General features: G+C 38.9%; 1 protein-coding gene and 1 long non-coding RNA gene across 3 annotated transcripts in view; one reads left to right on the forward strand and one right to left on the reverse strand.

Annotated features, from left to right (window-relative positions):
* The window catches only part of LOC116185708, a 51627-nt gene that overhangs the window by 23126 nt on the left and 7041 nt on the right, over positions 1-21460 (reverse strand). The window lies entirely within an intron of this gene.
* The window catches only part of LOC102671364 (guanylate cyclase 32E), a 17685-nt gene continuing 284 nt past the window's right edge, over positions 4060-21460 (forward strand). Inside the window, exons 1-23 of the mRNA XM_031510748.1 lie at positions 4060-4277; positions 6612-6815; positions 7128-7325; positions 10625-10747; positions 11242-11437; positions 11864-11941; positions 12263-12507; positions 13151-13296; positions 14449-14587; positions 14686-14776; positions 15804-16009; positions 16748-16930; positions 17028-17132; positions 17241-17312; positions 17865-18030; positions 18787-18994; positions 19100-19234; positions 19530-19642; positions 19736-19887; positions 19996-20094; positions 20369-20513; positions 20588-20686; positions 20828-21459. Of these exons, the coding sequence (XP_031366608.1) occupies positions 4197-4277; positions 6612-6815; positions 7128-7325; positions 10625-10747; positions 11242-11437; positions 11864-11941; positions 12263-12507; positions 13151-13296; positions 14449-14587; positions 14686-14776; positions 15804-16009; positions 16748-16930; positions 17028-17132; positions 17241-17312; positions 17865-18030; positions 18787-18994; positions 19100-19234; positions 19530-19642; positions 19736-19887; positions 19996-20094; positions 20369-20513; positions 20588-20686; positions 20828-21459 (3816 nt within the window). The 5' untranslated portion in view covers positions 4060-4196. The remainder of the gene's footprint in view (positions 4278-6611; positions 6816-7127; positions 7326-10624; positions 10748-11241; positions 11438-11863; positions 11942-12262; positions 12508-13150; positions 13297-14448; positions 14588-14685; positions 14777-15803; positions 16010-16747; positions 16931-17027; positions 17133-17240; positions 17313-17864; positions 18031-18786; positions 18995-19099; positions 19235-19529; positions 19643-19735; positions 19888-19995; positions 20095-20368; positions 20514-20587; positions 20687-20827; position 21460) is intronic.

The raw sequence follows: 21460 nt of genomic DNA on the forward strand, positions 1-21460 counted from the left end.
CGATCCGAATTTAAAGAGAAGCGAGTGTAGGAATGTAATTTATATCTCTCTGACGGGATAACAGATTGTCTTGGGACGATCGGGACGAGAAAATACATGACAGATATCTTTGAACTCGGGCGCTTGCGTTGCCGCCGCCGCCGCTGCGTGGGTGCTCGGTAATATTGTGCCCGAGACGTAAACATAAAATAGAAACTGGAGAAGTTTCAGTCCAGTTACCGGTTGAAACGAGGTATATCGCCTCTGATGAGCTTCGAAAGGGAGAAGAGCTTCCTCTTAGAGGTAGAACGCGAGGGAAAGGAAACGATTTACCTAGCCGATGACGGGGGAAGACAAATACACGCTAACGGATATATATATATATATACGTATATATAAAAAGAGAAAAAAAGAGAAAAAATTCCATCTACACAGGGGAATACACTCGGGACGATGAAAAGAGATTGCAGTTTTTCGAAGTTTACGACGAGACGTAAGAACAATCTCGAAAATGCAGAGCAGAAATTTTCGAATGGAAAGGAGTTGGAAGACTCTGTCGATCTTCCTTCTCTACGCCCGTCTACGAAAATAAACGTAAGCTTCAATAACGCGAAACTAGAGCGTAGTATCTCACGTATCAGGGAGACCGCTATTTCGATTTGCACACAATCGAGCAACGCCTTCGCTGTCCGCTCTCTAGATCTCTACACGATCCCTGGATCCCTGGATTTTATCCGACGACGCAACGATGCCTCGTCATTTCTATGATCGATCGACTCGCTCTACGAGTCGATGATAATTATTAATTCAAGCTCATAAATTATTCTTGGAACGAGCGGATCGGAGATTATTCGACGATTATGCGGCTATCGATTATCGATCGTTTCGATTCGAAACGGCTCCCGTCTAATTGGAAAATGTATGACAAATAGAAATTGAAAGCACGGCTTTCGATTGGTTCGAGGCTCGATGGTGTGCTGTATACGCGCTTCGATTGACGCAACCGGATCGAGGCGTGCCTAAAATTCTCTATGTAACACCATGTGACACAGATACCGAGATCACCTTTTTCGAAAGTCGGCCCCCATGATCGCGTCGAGTCCACTTTCCGTTCTCCGCTCGCGAGAATCTCCCCTCGCGAATCTCCTCGCCGTTGCTTTTACCTTCGTCATCGATCTGTGTAGACGATCCCATTTCGTTTTAATTTTAGCTTTCTATCGTCACGTGTCGTATCGAAAAAAAATTAAGAAAGGCGCGTTGTTTGCAAATTAGAGTTAGAAAAGGAAGGCAATATATATCTCGAACTCGTATTTTCACGGAGGAAATAATTCCTCCGTGAGTTCCTCGTTTTTATCTCGGGAGTGGAATACGATCTCTTCGACGAAAATTCTTTCCGTTCGACAAGGATTCCCCCCGACTCGATCGTAATCACGTATCCTCGATTCATATTCAAGAATATACACCCGTCTAATGGCAGAAGCTATTGGCCGAGTTCGTAATAAAAAATTATTACGAAAAGGAACGAAAAAGAGACGGATCTTATCTCTCTTTCTCTTTCTCTCGTATTTTTCCTTCGCGTGATTTTTTTTTATTCCTCGAACGATTTATTTCTCCGAATCCTCGAGCAAAATTTGATCGGCCAATGAATAAAAACTGATTCTAATAAAGCAACGCGGAACAAGGAAATTACGAGCATTTAGATTTGCTAGTCTTGTTGTTCCGTCAGCGGATGGCCCAGCCACGACTGTCGTAAAACCACGAATCGTGAAGAGGTCGCGCATCATTCCAGATTTCGTGGAGGATTTTCCTTATGCACGATTCACGATTCGGTAACGTTCGCTTTCGAGAAACTTCTAAATATAGTCACCGGTATGGACAAACGTGTTCCACATATGTAATAGCAACAGCACATGCGTGCGGGCTCGTAGAAGGGACATTGGCGCGAGACCATGGCGAATTGGTAGCGCGCTCGAGGAATACCCGAGGCGGTCGATATATCGTATCCAAGGAAATAGTAATAAAAACGTGCTACAAAACCGTGCAACATTTACTTTCTCTTGCGACCTTCGTCCAACGGCTTGCGAATTGGCCAGCCATTGGTTGGATTTCGAAAACGGCCTTTCCTTCGGATTTTCACTCGAGGGGGATCGGAGAGGGAGTCGAAAGAACGAAGAGGATCGAGCTTCCTCTTCTGCCTCGTTTCTTCTCTCTAAAAATCGTTTCTTAAATTTTCCAAAACCGAATTTTTTCAACGATTAGAGGATCATCGACAATCATCTTTCTCCGAAAGCATATATTTCGTTGAAATATTTCTGTCTTGCCAGGGGAAAATGTGTTAACAGTTTCGCAGAAATTACGATTAGCATCCAGGATGGATGGGGTTTTCGATCAAACTTCCTTCAATTTCCCAGCGAGTGGGAGGAAATTCTTTCTCTCGATATTCACCTGTTTCATCAGGTATAGGGACGGGCAAACGAAACGAGAGGAATATAATTATGACGGTACACGCGCGACACGTACTCTACGATTATCCGCGATAAAGCGCGCATTAGGTGGAATATTTATTTAGCGATAAGGGCGGGAAATTTATCCGGGACAAGCGGAAATACGCGCGGTGAATATCGCGCAACGAGATTCTCGTGCACGAAATACTCGTTTCCGTACTCGTCGCCTCGAATAAATGCGAGCCTCGATCATTTGCGAGTAGTTTTCAATCGGGAGAAGTAGTTTTATCGAAGAGAATCGACAAAGAGTTTTCTTTAAACTCGAACGATTAATTAAAAATCAAAAGTCGATGTTTCTTTTTTTTTTATATATAAAAATTAAGATAGTTTTTACACTAGTCGCTTCGAATACGCATCTCTATCACTTGAACGATTTCTATCACTTTTTGTTCTTTTTTTTTTTAATAATCGAAAAGAACGAGATTTCTGTCCGAATGAAATTTTTATGTAAGCGCGTGCTTTTATTTTATAACGAAGATTTTCGAATACTGCTTTTTGTCAGGATATCTTTTCTTCTTTTTTTCTTTTTTTATCGAGAAAATTATCCGCGATTCGAAAGGAATGAAAGGCAATTAAGATATATGGATCCAGAAACCAATAATTATCAAGGTATTGGGAGCATCTTAAGAATCGATTTAATTACAAGTCACTCACGAGGGCACGAAGAATCGAAAAACTTCGCGTATGAATATTGAAACGTGTATTATATCTCACTCCTCTTGGATTGACTATGCATATTTAACGATACATGATAAATAAAATTTCGAGCGTTACATTATAATTCATCGATAATATCTTGATACTTGTTGGCATATTTTTCTTTTTAAATCGTGCTCACAATACTTTATAATCTTCTTGAATACAATTTTCCCTGAATTCACCCTTGCATTGCACCGAATTCCGCTCTGTATTAAAATTAATTAATCAAATATGACTGAATTCACAATTGCATGCATCTATCCGAAAATGGAAAGACATACATATATATATATAAAAGCAAACTTTGGAGACAAACAAAAGAGAAAAGAAAAAAGTAGAACCTCCTCTTTCCATATCCTCGAAACGTTTGCGTTTAAAAACACAGCGATTAACCTGTTGCCGGCGGAATAAAAAGTCCCGGATTCATTAAAAATGCGCTAAAGATCCGCCATTATAACAACCGTGCCACGACGATTGTTCACGACGCCATAAATCTGTTTCTGCCCCTCTGTTTTAATATCGAACTCTGTTTACGACCTCCGTCGCGATTTCTTTTCGCCCAGCCGAGCTGAAGAGAAGAGAGAAAGAAGGTTCAAAAACGAAAAAAAAAAAGAAAAAAGAATAAAGAAAAGGAGTGGAGGAAATAAAGCGTCGAAGTTACAAAACAGGCCCAGGTGCGCACCGCACAAGAAGATTCACGAGATCTTCTCACGACACAGGCGTGATAACTCGTCCGTTGCTCGGATATTTGTCCTCCATCTAGAATTTAATGGTAGCCAGTTTGTTTCTCCGTGCAAGTTGCGATATTTGGCGAAGGGAAATTTGCAACGAGGGAGGGAGATGTCACGATTCGTCACAATGGCGAATACGTGATTTGGTCGAAGCGATAGCACGTAACACGGCCGATAATTCTTAATACTAATTAAGGGCGCCGTAACACGCTGCGGCGAATAAATTGAACGTGGGCAGCCTCGGTAAAAGCCGCGTGAGCGGAGATATTCGTAATAAAACGTCATGAAATACGGGTTAATTGAGCCGCGTGTCTTGCAACGCGTGAAACGGAAATTTGTACAAATCAGTTGGGAGTTAATTAGAGTAAGTAACGCGATGGAAGCTTTGTTGCTCTCTCTCTCTCTCTCAAGCGCTCTCTTTCCTCGTCGCTTTCCACGGCAAGAATAGAATCGTTGGATGAAGAAAATTCAGTGGCTGGATATTGCGATTGAAAGAGCAAAAATTCATTGGGTTTTTTTTTTTTTTAGAAGGAGAAAGAATATTCTGTCATTTTCGATTTTTACATACAGAATGCGCATGATATACAAAATATCCAAAGTATAAAGCGTTTATCGATAATTGAGGAAACTCGTAAATTGCATATTCAATGTTCAGAAAAATTAATCTGAAAAAACCAATATTGAGAAAGAAATTGAATGAATTTTATCAGATGAGAAAATGGTAATCGACGTAAATTTTGCGGCTCGATAGCTTTTAAGGAGGGGAAGAAAAAAAAGAAGGAAAAAATCAGAAACAATGAATACCGAGATGAGTTTCTCGATAAAGGAATGATGTCTTTATAGCTGATTCTCAAACGAAATATCCTGTCAAGATTTTTATCCGTTTAATTAACGCGTGGCATTAAGAGACGCGTTGAATTCGACCAATGGAAACGCGCCTTTTGGTCGCCGATTTATTCGCCGGTTATATAGCAAATTATCGATCGAGTCGTGGCCGGTGTAACCATGGAAAATTAATTTCTTAGGCGCCATCGCTTTCGTGTATATACTTAATAAACCCGTGCACCTCGTTAATTATCACTGGGGGGAAACGAAAGTCGCGCATTCGTCACTGTGACGAAATCGAAACCGAAAGATCCCTAAAGCGGTATCGGTAGTGATGGGAACGAGTACACGCGTTGATCAAATTTGAACAAAAGTTTCGAAGAATCCGATCTTCCCTATATTTAATTCACAACGCTTTTATTTTTGCAATAAGCAAACTCGTAAATTACAAATATTCCGATTATCCTAATTTTCTCGTTATTAATCTTACATCTGATTTACATTATTTTTTTATAATTTCAACGTCCACCTCCGTCGCAAAATTGCGTTCGAATTTTTAACCCGACTTAAGATTAATAGAAACCGAGTGTCGGGCAAAGGCTGACATTAACGAGGTGTTCACATCGAGTTCTAATTTTATTCCAATTCTCGTAACCGTGTTTTCAATGCCCATCGTAGAAACACCGGTCGTATTCCTTTTCTCGCTCATTATTAATAGAGCGCTCTATTTTTAATAACGCGTCAAAAAACGACGAGGCCGTTAAACAAGACTTCGAACATGTTCGCCAGACGTGTGTTATACAATCGAAATCGTGCAAGGTTATTGTCAATTTTTAGAAGGAAAGAGTTTAGAGACTTGCCAAAGTGGATCGGGGAAAGAAACGGAGATTAAGTTATCGCCATCGATCGATATACCGATTTTCGATCGCGAGTCCAACTTTTTTCCTCAGAATTCGGCTGAAATCCGCATCCAAGCTTTCTTCGAGCACGGTTCGATGCGTTTCAATCGCGATTTGAAGGAGATGGGGAATAATGGACGAATACGAGATAAAAAAGAAGATATATCAAAAGAAGAAAAAAAAAAAAAAGATAAGAGTTTCCGTTTCCCTCTAAAAATGGATCCAAATTCGTGATCGATCAAAGTGGCGAGAGATACACCGGTGGATCTCGTTTGCAAGCTGTGACTGCTTCGAAGCACGGTCGAGCAGTTGCGGGGAAAGGATATTGGTAGCGGTTGTTAGCAGCGGAAACAGAGTAGCGGAACAGTAGGAAGAGGAAGTGAAAGCGCGCCGTAGGAGATCGATGGTGTTTATTGCAACCCCTGTTGAGCTTACCGGATTCGTCCATTATACCCTCTCTGTATCTTTCGTCCACAAGCTTTTATTGGACGGTGTTTGCAAATAAAAGCAACGATGCAACGATACCGCTACGTGTACCGTCGAAAGATTGACTTTTGCTCGGGGGGAGGTAAACAGCGAGCTTTCGAAGAGGAAGAAAAAGAGAGAGAGAGAGACTTACGACAGTGTATGCAAAAAGAAAACAAGGGGGAGGGAAATGGAATAGTCGTTTGCTTTAGAGATAAAAGAATGTAATTGTGCTCGTAAAATCGTGAAACGAACAACGATCGATGGATCTTTCTCGGATGGATTAAAATAAGATTCGATCGATTAAAATTTAATTTAATCACGATGATTTATGAGAAACATTTTGAAGGTGGGAAAAATACTCGAGAAATAAATCTTTAAGCTCCGTTTCTCGCTCTTTTTCTTTTTTTTCAATTTTCTTAGTTTAGTAGAAAAATATTTCAAGTAGCATATAGATAATCAGCATGAAGGATCAGTTACAAGAAAATAAAGGGAATTAACGTGCAAAGGTTCCGGGACTGGGCATGCAATTGGCAAGCGTGGAGAGGGCTTGTCTGTTACTAACGGCGATCCACATTTTGCTCGATAAGGGCGTCTACGCCGAGACGTTCACCCTCGGCTACATCACCGGCTCGAAAAGGCGTCCAGGGGACTTTGAGTATCAGCGTCCTGGTTACCGGATATCCGGCGCCATATCGCTCGCCGTGGAGGAGGTAATTGAACCGCTTATTTTTTCCCGTACGTGATACATCGGCCGACCACAATTAGCACGGAAGCAGATAATTAAAAGCGATAAAATTTTTGGAATCCCTTTATCCCTTCCTTGTTTCTTGGTAAAAAATAAAAAAGATGAAAAAGAAAATTAATTCTCGTTTCTTCGAGTCGAGTGAAAATTGTTGGACGAGAATTTAAAATTTGCTTTGGATAGGATGAAATGGAATCCAATGGGGGAGGGAGGGGTGGATTGAGATCGAATTGAATTCCTGGTAAGGAAGGATGTTATAGATGATGGCTCGACTTGGTAGGTGAACGCAGGTGAGCTCGGTCGACGTGGGCACAAGCTCGACTTCCTTGTCGCGGAAACTTATGGCGAGGAGGAGACCAGCATCCTGATGACCGCCGATCTTTGGACGAGGAATATCAGCGCCTACATAGGGCCTCAGGAAACCTGCATCCACGAGGGAAGAATGGCCGCTGCGTTCAACCTTCCAATGATATCTTACGTAAGTTGCGTGTATTTTCTCTCTTTCTTAGCCTTGGCAAAGAATCCAAGTGTGCGGCGTGGCTTTGGTTGAACGTACCAAGTGAACGTGAGTCAACTGGAATATTTCCATTCTATTCTCCGTTAACGAACCTCTCCTGTTTAATACAAAAGATTTCTCCGCCTCTATGGGCTCCACTCTATGTGACCCAATTGTGTCTTTAAGTTAATGCGTATAAGGTTTTTACGTTACGTTTCGACTCACTCCTCTTATTCTCCTCGATACGAGACAAGAGAGGTTTCGAGAAGGTGACAATGAGAATTTTAATCAGTCGAGTAATCGTTGTTTTTTTTTTTTTTTTTTTAAATTCTTTGTTGGAAATTAATAGTCTGATCGAAGTAAAGAAAAATATACTTCCTCGATCTTTGATACGAAAAGCTTTCTCGATTATGTAAATGCATCGACTTTAAGAGCTTGCAATTCGAAAGCTGGAAAAACCTTTTCTGGACATAAAATTCTTCTTCTCGTTCTTTCGAAAGTATTTAACTTCAATTTTGAAAGCACTTTGGTCAACAAGTTATATATGTATGCTTTCAATTTGACGTTACATAATCGAAATGAAATCGATTAAAACAATCCCTTGAATTATTCACTGTGATTAAATATGAAACGCTTGAAAACGTATCTCATTGAGAATTACAAACAGACTGATTAAAATCTCTATAAGATATAAGAATTAAAACGAGAAATTTAAAATCTTTGCAATCGTGATTCGACGATTATATCTCCATTACAATTCTTCTAAAATCCAAAGCTTTCATCCCGCAAATCGATCCTTTTCGTACACTCTTTTCCTCAAGATCCACAGTGGATACTCGACTGAAAAGTAGAGTTTCGGCCCCGAGTTCTATTTAAATCAAGGAGCCGTGCACCTATGCATTAACGACGAACGGTCCCCCCCCTCCGCCAAAGTGTCCCGTTCGATCGTTTTTTCGCTTGTACACCGACGTGATCTGGCGGTGCAATGCGCGGCTTCGAGCTACACGGCAGCTGGCAGGCCAACAACACCGAGCAAATAAATTATTCGCCCCACCACCCGTGAATACGAATGTGCGACAACCGAGGTTACGACACGTTTAACCCATTCACCGCCACGGAGTCGTCGGACCAACCACTTTTATGTATCTGTTGTGACGTTCAATCCTGCACTCTGCAAGGGTTGAGGAAGGAAACATTTTTGCTCGAATTCGATCAATCAAACGATTGAAGATCTCGGTGCAAATATCTCGGGCAAATTAGATGAAATTTTTTGATGTCTGCAACTTTTATGTAATTGTTAAGTTCAATAATATATATTTATAAGAATTTTTAACAGAAAGCGATGTTAATGATGAAGGAAAATTTTAATTTTAATTTTGATGCTTTATATATATATATATATATTTATATATATATATATTTATAATAATTAATAGTGAAACAATAATAGGAAGTCTGTAAATTCAAACAAATGATTCGATGATGAAGAATATTCAATAAAATGTAGAAAATGATTGTTGACGTTGTTAATATTAATAATAAATATATACATGAGGATAAAGTGAACACGTCATGGAGATTTCCTGTCTTGCTGTTAGATGATAATATTGTATACACTCGCTTCATGAAAGCTTTACCAAGAAAGAGACATATACACGAGAGTTTTCACGCGTCTTTTGATTTTTTTCTTTCCCACATAAATTCGATACGAAAAGCGTCACAACTCGGCGATTTTTGCTTCACAATTATTTTTTGTGCTTATCAAAAATCAATCTGATCAATTTTTAAAGAGTGTGTTAAAAAGATGAGGAACAATGTTACGACAAGAAAGTGAGATAAGATAATGATGACTTCATAAAACTCGACACTCAAACGAAATACCCTGTCAAGATTTTTATCCGTGTAATTAATACGTGGCATTAAGAGGCGTGATCAGTGAAGTTGGACGTGAACGAAAGAATAAAGTTATACATGAAATATAATCGAAGTTTTTTTTTTTTTTTTTTTCTTTTTGGATCGAGACGAGTAACTTGAGAATCTTGAGAAGCTCTTATCTTTTAATAGAAGATGAACAATGGGGATCGTAGGAAGAAAAAATGAATAATTGAAGATAGAGGATAGACAAGAGAAGCTTTTTTTGAAATAAAGAGAAAGATGAAATTATCCTTAGATGTGATTCAATACGTTTTAATCTTGGAGATAGATTTAAAAAGAAAGAGAAAAAAATCCATCCATTTTCTGTCTGAAAATTATTCAAATCATCGAATATATATTCCTTTTCGTTGTCGAAAGATATAAGCTGTTTCATGATTCGTTTAACGTCAGTTAAACGATTTCGAATGGACTCGTGCGAAATTAATCGACTTGTCGCTGAAGATACGCACAATAACTCGTCTCGATGTCGAGGGAAAGGGACTACTCAATTTCATTTCGATACGTATCGATTTCACGTTCGATTTCTATACTTGTCCTTTACATAATACATTGGTTACAAAAAAAAAAAAAAAGTATTTGCACGTATACTCGTATTTTTCGAATGTTCTCTTTTTTTTTTTTTTGCCATGTTTAACATTTCATTTTCACAATATCCAATTTGTACAGATATAAAATATTAAATGACACGAAATATAATATACTTGAATACGTAATTAATTAGTACAAAAATTACATGTAAACGATACAGAAATACTTTTTGTAGCTTTTTGTGTTACATCCAATTCGAGATCAGAAAAGAGAAAATTTAATAAATTTTCCTTCTTGTCTAATGAAAAATACTTTCAAAGAAGAAAAAGAAGAAGAGAAATTTTCAAGATTAAATTTTTTCTCTTTACTCATACACGGAAAGGAAACAACAAATTTAATTTTCCGTTAAACTCTTCCCTTATGAAAATTAGAAAATACGACTCGACGAACTTTTCTCCAAACCAGTCGTTTTGAGTGGGTAGATATAAATAATATTATCAAAATGTAACACAACGTGGATTAATTGATCCAAGTCAAGTGTCGAGCGAGACACGAGTCGTAAATCATCATGCTCGTTCCCCCTTTTGTTCGATTTTCCACAGGGACCGTTATAAACGCTTTACGAGTCCAGCTGACACACTCGCATTACACGTGTCCCTCGCTTTCCAACCTGCTAATAGACCTAGAAACCCAATGCAAATTCGAGACTTGCTCGATACACGTGTGCCGTTTCTCCCTGTTATCCAGTTTTACTCGAAATATCTCATCGATAGTTATCAGCTTTGGCTAATAAAATGTTTCGTCCTTTTGCTTTTCAGTTTTGCACCCATCGAGAGACCTCCAACAAGAAGGAGTTCCCTACGTTCGCCAGAACGAGGCCGCCCGATACCCAAATCTCTAAATCCGTGGTCTCCGTGTTGATGGCCTTCAACTGGACTAAAGTAAGTCGAACAATTATTATATATATTGAGATGCTTGAAATCCTAACACGAGACTGGAGATCGAAGTGAAATTATAACTTTGATACTTGATAAAATAAAAATAAAAATAATATTGAAAGAGATATTAATCAATCCCTGCATTCTTTTGATATAATATCGATGTCGAGGCATAAATATTCAAATTGCTTCCCCGTTTTACACTAATTTTAATTTAATCAGTAATTCGAAAAGAAATATTTTTATTAAAAAAATCGATCTCATATCTCTTTTTCCAAGCAAAGAAGAACAATTGATCGTGTTCAATTTCATCGATTCTTTCCTTTTTTTTTTTAATCAAATATATAAAATTTCCAAAGATTATTCTTGAAAGTATCTATTTTTTTTTTTTTTTTCAAATATCTTCATTCTCAACGATCAAATTAATATTTTGATGCAATCTTTCATCCCTTCTCCTTCTTCTTCTTCTTCTTTTTTTTCTTTCGTAATTTGTTCAGGTGACGTTCATGTACATGAACTCGACCCTGTTCGAATTCAACAAAATGTCAACGATCGCCGAGACTATATTGGCATCGTTCGAGGCGGCCGGTGTGACAGTGAACTTTATTCGCTGTTGGGAAGAGCCATACCACGTCACGCACATGACCAATCCGTTCCACAGATACGTCACCGAGACTTATAGGGAAACTCGAAGTGAGTAGCAAAATCGAGCCATTTTTTTAACTGTTAAGAAAGAAAAAGTAAATGAGAATACACGCAAAAGATCTTGTTCCAAATTGCGTACACTGAAAGTAGTCCACCCGCATTCTTCCATAGGAGGAATTGTTTAGCCCGCATGTGACTATTGTTAAAAATTTCGCACGATGAATAGATACTGCTCGTAATTCGTCTGTTAATTATGTGCGCGTTTTCCATTCAGGATTGTTAAAAATAACAACGATTGACCCGTTTCGGTTCGATTGGCAGGAAATAATCGAAGATATTTATATTTTCAATCGTTAGATTTACAAATTTTTATAAATAACTCAATTTGTGTATATTTTGTTGAAAAGAAAAAAAGAAAATTATAAAGCTGTTGAATTATAAATGAGAGAATTAAAAAGAATAATTTTGTTGCAGTTTACGTGATTCTAGGCAATTACTACGAGCACATGGGGCTGTTAATGGCGTTGGATGAGAAGAAGCTCTTGGAAAAAGGTATAAATCCGCTGTAGCATAATCAGGTACATATACCAGAGAGCAGTGTCACTAGATAATCTAATAATATTCTGGATCAAGCTTTACTAAAACATATTTTCCCCGCTTTCGATTAATCTCGAAGAAATACGATGAAAAATTTTGCACGAGCCGTTTTTCACTCTCGAGAGGGGAAATTATTTCTTTCTTTTTTTCTTTTTTTTTTTCATTACCATCAATTATTTCCGCGCGAGGTATCCTAACGATCCTATAAATTTCTCATTACATTCTCCGTTCGTTCTCCGCGGAGAGAAAGTATATCGCGGATGATTGGTGCCGCAGGTGAGTACTGGGTGGTCGGTGTCGATATCGAGCAATACGATGAGAAACGGCCGGACAAGTACTTCCGTGGTTTATGGCAGAGGAAGACAAACTCCTCGATCCTGAAGGCGTATCGTAGCTATTTCAGCGTGGTTGCATCCGCGCCCATTTATTCCACTAACTTCACGCGCATGGTGAACTTGTACAGGCAGAAGCCGCCCTTCAACTTCTCCAATCCCCTCGCCAACATGGGTGGGATCATTCAGGTGACTATTACAATAGCGCTTATTCTTCGTTTTTTATCGACAGATAATAATATTGAATATTGGAAACAAAAAATTAATCCAACAATTACACTTGTACTTGAATTACAATTCAAATATAGATGATTCGAATAAAGATTCTCTAAAACAGTTTTAAATTAATTCTCTGTAATAATGTATACTTAAATTGGCAATGATTGAGTGTATATTTCCGTTCAGAAATTTCTATATAAATGTTTACCATTTGTTTATTTCTCACAATAGTATTTTAAGTAATTTAAAATCTATATACGAGAGATAGATATTAAAGATTCACGGATATTATTATTCTTACTTTTAACCTCATTAATATTCCATTGAATTCAATATAAAAGCGCAAATCCGATTCCATTCGTATTCACAATATTTCCACAATAAACATCCACAATATTTACGATCGAATGCAAGCATGAACGAAAACAAAAAAGAAACTATGGATCTATCCATTCACGTATATATACATATCCATCCTCCGTAGCGCCACTTCCAAGAAAAAAAATAAAAAAAAAGAAAACACCGTGTAGAAAATTCCCACGGTGGAGGCGCAAATGGAAGACCGTCATCTCGACTTCTTAAACGTAATCGTTTTGTTTGTGTTATAAGGCAGATCGTGCCGGAGACGGCGTATCTGTACGACGCGGTGCACCTCTACGAGAGATCGTTGCTAAAAGCTCTGGACGAGGATCGAGATCCGAGAAATGGCCGAGAATTGGTGGCGACTCTTTACGGCGTTCATTATCGGAGCGCCATGGGGTACGTATATCGGCCCTTCCCCCCTCTCCCTTTATGCAAATCAGAAAAAAGCACGCCGAAAGGGACGTGGCGGATATCGGGCGATTTTCGACGAAGACGGAAACGACGGCGATCCGTCATCCGTCTTCTATCTTCGAGCGGAAATCTCGCGGTTTGATGATTAAGAGGAGAGTTGATTTTCAATGTAAAAATAAGAATTAAATTCGCGTATCTTTGATTTTAAATGGCGGACAGAAATGTTTTTCTCGATGCAGAAAGAAAGAAAGAATTGGAATTTTAATCTGTGAAATTTTATATAATGTAGTCGATCTTGATTCAATGATTAGGGAGAAGATGAACGAGATGTGTTATTCGTATTGTAAAATCTGAAAGATTGTTGGATCATATAGAAAACTAAAATATTGTACGTGAATATTTTTCGAGAATGAATTTTCCACTTTATTTTTCGATTCATATTTTAATTTTTCAATAATAGAGAAACAAGTTTGCAAGTAGGCGAGCAATGTTACAAGCTCGATTGATAACGTAGATATATCTCGTCGATATCGCGGACAATTTTATTTCGATCCCGAAAATGAAACTCTCGGCCGAAATTGAATAAACTTAATCTCCTCGAGATCGTAATAGATGATGTTATTTATCGAGCAATTCGAGAATATATGTACATATATTCACCTGAATCACTGTGGAAATATTTATTCGCCGCGTGAGACAGTTTAAAGTGCGCGAGGCCAATAAAGCAGAGGCGACCATTATTACGATGACGCAAGCGTCTAGAATGATAATTGACCCTACGAAATAATTAAGGGGCTTTCACGCCGCTATCCACGCTCTCCCGATTCTCGGGATAATTTTCCTTTCAGTCTCGATACGATCTCGAGACGCGTGTGCGAAATTAGTCGCGTAATATTTCTTTGAAAAATATTAATTTAACCACTGGATGGAAAGAAGGAGAAGAAGAGGAGAAAAGTTCGGCAATTAATAAGAGGAAAAAAAAAAAGGTGCGGGGAGAAATAAATAAATATGATGATATAAAATTGGGAAGGAAAATAACGCATCTCGGGTTCCTTTGCGCAATTTACGAGGACTTTTAGCGCTTGTAAAGCGCAGGTTACGACGCCCCGCCTGTTGCATGATACATCATCTGTACAGATATATGGTGTACATGGACGAAAACGGTGACGCTGAAGGCAATTACACTCTGATTGCGCTGGACAATCGGCCGATAAAGGGACACGGTTTATACCCCATAGCTTACTTTGTGGGAAAAGAGAACGGCACGAATCTGCCGGTAAGGCATTAACTGATTTTTCAATGACGCTTTTTACCTGGTCCCAGGCCACCTTTCGTCGCTTTCGTTTATCGATTCCACCACGTTTCACTTTGCAGATACTTCGATTGACGAGGGACATTTCGTGGATCGGTGACGGGCCACCGATCGCCGAGCCTCATTGCGGTTACCACGGTGAAAAATGCACGTGTACGTGTATATTTACAATTTTATTATTATTATTATTATTATCTTTCTTCGTTCTCTCTTTCTCTCTCTCTCTCTTTTAATTTATTCGATTATTGCAATAACGATAAATCAATTCCGCGACTTTTTCTTTTCCTTTTTTTTTTTTTTTTTTTTTTTTATTTTTACGTTTACAACGGTGAAGATGGAGGAACGAGGTGAACGCAAGAATTTACTCAAGAAGCGCGTTAGGACGAATGCAGAACGTAGAAAACGTAGAAAACGATTCGATTCGGTGAAGATGCGATCAGGGTGGAGGTCTTTCCCCCTCCCCCTCTCTTCTTTCGAATTACCATTCGTTAGCTTTCACCTATAAGATATTTCATACAGATGGCGAGCCAATCGTTCGGGAATACATCATAAAGTTTGGCGACCTTAAAAAAAAAATTTACATATGTAAATGTTCGAGGGGCGGGGAGAACGCTCTGCCTATCCTGCGGATACCTTTTTCGTTTCCTTTAATTGAGATCGAATACCACGTGTCTCGACCACGTAACCGCGATTACGTATTGTGCAACAAACGGCAGCCGCCACGGTCGTGACCGATTTAAACGTGAAAACGTTTGAAAGGGGGATTACAATTAAAAAGAAAATAAAAATATATCGAATTCGCCTTTGAATTGGGTATCGATATCCGATTTTTGACTATTTTTAATCTCTTGGAAAATTTTTGATAATAAAATCCTTGAGAGTAAATCGATATTAAACGTCGTATATATTTGCAATTCCCGTTAGATTTTAATAAATCTTTAATAGGAAGGCAAGAATCATTCAATTTTCATAAGTAAAAAAAATATATATATATATATATCTGGATATAACTAACGTTATAAAAAATTAAAATTCTCAAAGAAGATAATAAATTAACAGGCTCGAAAATATTTCGATAATAGAAAAGCGAGAAGTGTTTGTGTATGGACATAATAACGTCCAAGGATCGAGAAAGAAGGAAGAAATAAAAAAAAAAAATTTTTCCGATGCAATGATTTAGCTCACACGGGAGAGATCGTGGGTGGAATAGCAGGTGGATTTCTGTTGATCATGGCTGCTGTGGCCCTAGTGTTGTACAGAAATTGGAGGTACGAGCAGGAATTGGATTCCCTACTGTGGAAGGTGAATTACAAAGACATTCAGATCAAGGAGCAGAAAGACGAGTCGTCGGGAATCAACGAGGCGCCTACCAAATGCAATTCTAAGGTAAATACCCCTTGCCTTCGCTCTGAATATCGTTTCTACATTTCTCTCCACTCTTATACCAATTCCCTGTTATTTCAGTCATTTACCTCGACCCAATTGATCCCGGGACTTTCGAAGCTCAACACATTCCGCTATCAAATCCTGAACGATACTCTCGTGCTTATTATACAATGGAAACGATTTTAAGAATCGTAAACGAGGTGTTTCATATAGGATGAAATTGATTTAATTTCTTTTTTTTTTTTTTTTTTGAAAGTAAATTTTGTTCTTATTCATTGGTTCAAATGTGTGAAAGTTACACGGAATTTGCCGTAAACACGGCGTGTCATTTATTAAATTGGTGTTCTTATGAAATGTTATTTTCTGAAATAAAATTTTAAATCGCTAGTATTATTATTATTATTCCGAATTAACTTTTTATTATCCCATGTTTTCCAAAAATTATGAATCCTAGAATTCAAAAAAAAAAAATATATATATACACACACATATATATATATACTTTGTACAAAACGAATCTTTTTCAAAACTATTTTATTGTCAATCGTAGAAATTACTTGACAAAAAAAATAAATATTATTTAACAACAAAATCCAACTCGATCTGCAACCGCTATTGCGAAATTGAAACAATGGCATAAGAAAGATATTATCGCTCACATATATCCAAATGTATCGTTATTATACCAGCATTATTAAATATCTTCGAATACCGTCGAAAAATATTTTTCCTGCACAGACAACGACCCAGCCCATAGTAAGAACCAGCCAAGTATCCCTAAGCTCGAATCCCGACGCCGATTTTCGTTATTCGATGATTTACACGCAAATAGGGGTCTACAAAGGGCGGATATTCGCCGTGAAGAAGGTTCGGAAGAAATCGATCGAGATTACGCGGGAGATGAAGAAGGAGCTGAAAGTGGTGAGTACGCTGGTTCTCGAGCGACCTAAATGGAGGGGGAGGGTCGAGCTTTTTCCGACCAGATCGCGCGCGAACTAAGAGTGGATCGTTTCCCTAGATGCGTGACTTGCGACACGATAATTTGAACGCTTTCATCGGGGCGTGCACCGACCCGCCAAACATATGCATCGTCGTCGAGTATTGTGCCCGTGGAAGTCTCAAGGTAAATCGTTCGACAAGGGTATCAAGTTTGTAATTAAGTAGACGAAACGGAATTCCCTATAATTCTCTCTCTGTTTCCCTCTTTTTTTTTTTTCCGTTCTCCTAACAGGATATCTTGGAGAACGAGGATATGAAGCTGGATAATATGTTCATGGCGTCCTTGGTCGGAGATATAATCAGGGTACGTATTGTTCTGGATATTGGTATGATAGTTTTCAAATTTTTTGAAATGTAAATTAAATTCTTGCCTTTGGATAAGAAGTTTCTTTTATTTTTTTTTTCTTTTTTTATTCGATTAATTAAGTAGTAAACTAAATTTCAGGTTCAAAAGTTTTCTTTTGAATGAATTTCGTTTATATATATATACACGTTTGGGCAAAAAACTTTTTATAGGGTGGCACGGAGCAGAATAGGTACGATCCTAGAGGAAACTTTTGGAGTAAATGATACGTCTTACGGGGGGCCCGTATGGAGAAGCAGTATGGTAGTCGAGTTGAAAACAAAATTTTCACAAATTTATTCAATAGCCGAACTTTTCTCGTTTCTCCGTGGAAAAGCTTGTTGAAACTTGACGCTCGTTTCAAGTTTTCGAGGATTTCCAAGCTCCATCCCACCCTCGGAGGAATTTTCTATTTCGATTTCGAGAAGGGACCGCGATTGATCCGAATCATCGCGATCGAATTCAAAGCTCATCTTCAAGAGTTTCCCTCTTTTACTTTCCCTTACTTTTCAGGGCATGATCTATCTGCACGATTCCGTCATAAAATATCACGGCTCGTTAAGTACGTCGAACTGTTTGGTGGATTCTCGATGGGTCGTAAAACTGGCAGACTTTGGATTGCACGAGTTCAAAAAGAACGCCGAGTGCGAACCGTGCGACGTTATGAAGAAGTATCACGGTAAGCAAAAAAAATATACCAATTTCATCTATGTTTGACGATAAAAAATTTGAGGTTAAGAAGGATAATTAAGAATAAATATAAATATGTCATTTTGAAGGAATAAATAATCGATTTATTTTGAAAAGTTTCCAGATTTATTCGTGAAAAGGGAAAAAAATATATATATTCGAAAGATTTACTGTATCTGAATTCTTACGTTCAACGATAAAAAATTTGAGGTTAAAAATAATAGAGAATATAAGATAATTAAAAATAAATATAAATATATTATTTTGAAAGAATAAATAATCGATTTATAAATCTTATTTCGAAAAGATCCATTAGATCTAATTTTCATTTATTCGTGAAAAATTTTCAGTCTCTAATTTAAAAGGGAAAAAAATATATATTCGAAAATAATATATAAAAAATAAATATATCATTTTAAAAGAATAAATAATTATAAAATGAAACGCGTTGACGTTCGAGATTTCGATTTATAAATCTTATTTCGAAAGTTTCCAGATCCATTAGATCTAATTTTCATTTATTCGTGAAAAGTTTTCAGTCTCTAATTTAAAAGGGAAAAATATATATATATATATTCGAAAATAATAATAATACAAAAAATAAATCATTTTGAATAAATAATTATAAAATGAAAAACGCATCGACATTCGAGATTTCGATTTATAAATCTTATTTCGAAAAGTTTCCAGATCTATCTAATTTTCATTTATTCGTGAAAAGGGAAAAAATTTATATATTCGACAGGTTTGTTGTATCGAGCGCCTGAACTGCTACGATCGACGAAGAGTCAAGAGCCGATAGCGCGTGATTATCAAAGAGGGGACGTTTACTCTTTCGCGATAGTGTTGTACGAGCTTCAAGGGAGGCACGGTCCGTTCGGGATCACGGAATTATCCGATTCGGAGATATTGAAGAAGGTGATCGGGCGGGAAACGGACACGGAACCGTTCAGGTATTACGATTGAAGTCGCGATCTGTCCAAGGCAGAAGTTACTTAAATTTTACGTGCTTTTGTTTCCACCCTGTCAGCTACTCTGTTTTCCTTGAATTATCTCAGACCACCGTTGAACCAGTTGGAGAACTGTTTCCATTTCGTGCGCGATTGTCTGATAGAGTGCTGGGCCGAGGATCCCGAGGCCCGACCAGACTTCAAGATCGTGAGGAACAAGCTGAGACCTCTGAGGAAGGGCATGTAAGTTTAATTCATTCGAATTAAGCTTAAGATCAATTTCCAACTGTCAACGAGAACTCCTTCTCGAGAATATTTCCACAATTCTTCTTCTTATTACGTTTTATCTTCGATGGAATTTTTAGACGTTTATTTTTTGTGAAATTCGTATTCGAAAAACCATTTTTAAAATAAATGGAATTCGTGTAAAGTAGACTGTCAATACAAATCGACAAGACGCTCAAATAAAATATACTCCCGGATAAAACGAAACGATAAGAACGAGAGATGAATCTTTTTTTTCTTCTTTTTTTTTCAGGAAGCCAAACATATTCGACAACATGATGGCCATGATGGAGAAATACGCGAATAATCTGGAAGCCCTCGTCGACGAGCGAACGGATCAATTGACGGAAGAGAAGAAGAAAACAGGTTTCAAGACTCGGCTTGAACACTCTCGCTCGACTCTCAATCGTATCCCACGAATTATATTTATTACTTAAACCGAGCGTTTTCAATTTTCAGACGCCCTGCTGTACGAAATGTTGCCGCGTTACGTGGCCGAGCAATTGAAACGGGGGCACAAAGTGGAGGCGGAAAGCTTCGACAGCGTCACCATTTATTTCAGCGACATCGTAGGATTCACCGCCATGTCCGCCGAAAGCACGCCTCTGCAGGTGATTTCTCTAATTCCTCTTAAGTATACGATACTTTTATAATAATTTTAGAGACACTTTACTGTACAATCAACGCCTCAAATTTCTTCTTCGTTCTCTCTTTCACAGGTGGTAGACTTTCTGAACGATTTGTACACCTGCTTCGATTCGACGATAGAAAATTACGACGTGTACAAAGTGGAGACTATCGGAGACGCTTACATGGTGGTGAGCAAAAGTAAATTATGGTTGTTCGAGGATACAATGAAAATAGTTTGTCACGATGATCATTGATGGATAATTTCTCGTTATAATTCGTTCAATGTAATAGCATTTATAATTGGAAAAAAATATTGGATCTCGAAAATATATTGCGATGAATGAATATACCTCTCTCGAGATATTCAGATTAGACTCTTTTCGAGATTCGTAAAATACATTCAGCGATTCTTCGCGTTCGTGAAACGCGTTCACGCGGAATGAGATATTGGTTTTTCGACAGGTAAGCGGCCTGCCTATACGAAACGGTATTCAGCACGCGGGAGAAATTGCCAGCATGTCCTTGTGCCTCCTAGACGCCATTAAACAATTCACCATTCGGCATAGGTCTCTGGATAAATTGCAGCTACGAATCGGTATACATTCAGGTACAAGTCGAACGAGCGTGTACCCCTCTCTACGATTTTCAGCCACAGCTGACACACTTTTACTTCTCGCTTAGGACCAGTGTGCGCCGGTGTGGTAGGCCTAAAAATGCCGCGCTACTGCCTATTCGGCGATACCGTGAACACGGCCAGCCGCATGGAATCCACCGGATCCCGTGAGTGATTATATCTCGATCGCTTTCACCGCGAAATATCGAGAGATAAAAGGAAGAGAGAGAGAGAGAGAGAGAGAGAAAGAGAAAAATCACAAACCCCATTTATAAATACCGATACTTTTCCTTTTCTCTCGTTTGCAGCTTTAAAGATACACTGCAGCGGGGAGACGAAGGAGCTGCTGGATCAACTGGGCGGTTTCAAGATAGTGGAAAGGGGCCTGGTCTCCATGAAAGGCAAAGGCGAGCGTCTCACGTACTGGCTGATCGGCGAGGACCCGATCCTCAGGGAGGAGAGGAGCAGGGAACGGGAGAATCGAAGGAACGGCCACGCGAGGAGGAATCCTTTGATACCGCGAAGCTCCCTCAAGAACAAATCCTTGGTACGATCGACGTTCGTCAGGTGTTCCAGCGAGTCGCCCAAGAGGCTCCGTTTCGCGAGCTCGGACCAGTTGGATCAGAAGTGCTCGCGCGCGAACACCCAATTGGAATCGATAATCGACAATAGCCCGTGCAAGGCGAAAATGTGTCGCGCCGCGACGGGGGCGCGAGGGGATTCGTGCGCCGTCGTCGATAATTGGAGATCGTCGAGCAACTCGTGCCCCTGCGTGGAGAAGCTGGGGGTGCAGGAAACGTCGCGGATCGACGCGAAAGAATTGGGCCGGCATCGATCGGACTCGAAGGCGTTCAGGCATCTCGACTGGACGTTAGGGAACGAGGCTTGTCTCTCTTGCGAAGGAGGGGCGAAGAACTTCCGGCTCGGGTCGGCGGGGATCG

The sequence above is a fragment of the Apis dorsata genome, unplaced genomic scaffold, assembly GCF_000469605.1.
Source record: "Apis dorsata unplaced genomic scaffold, Apis dorsata 1.3 scaffold_256, whole genome shotgun sequence".
In the NCBI taxonomy this organism is placed as follows: Eukaryota; Metazoa; Arthropoda; class Insecta; order Hymenoptera; family Apidae; genus Apis; species Apis dorsata.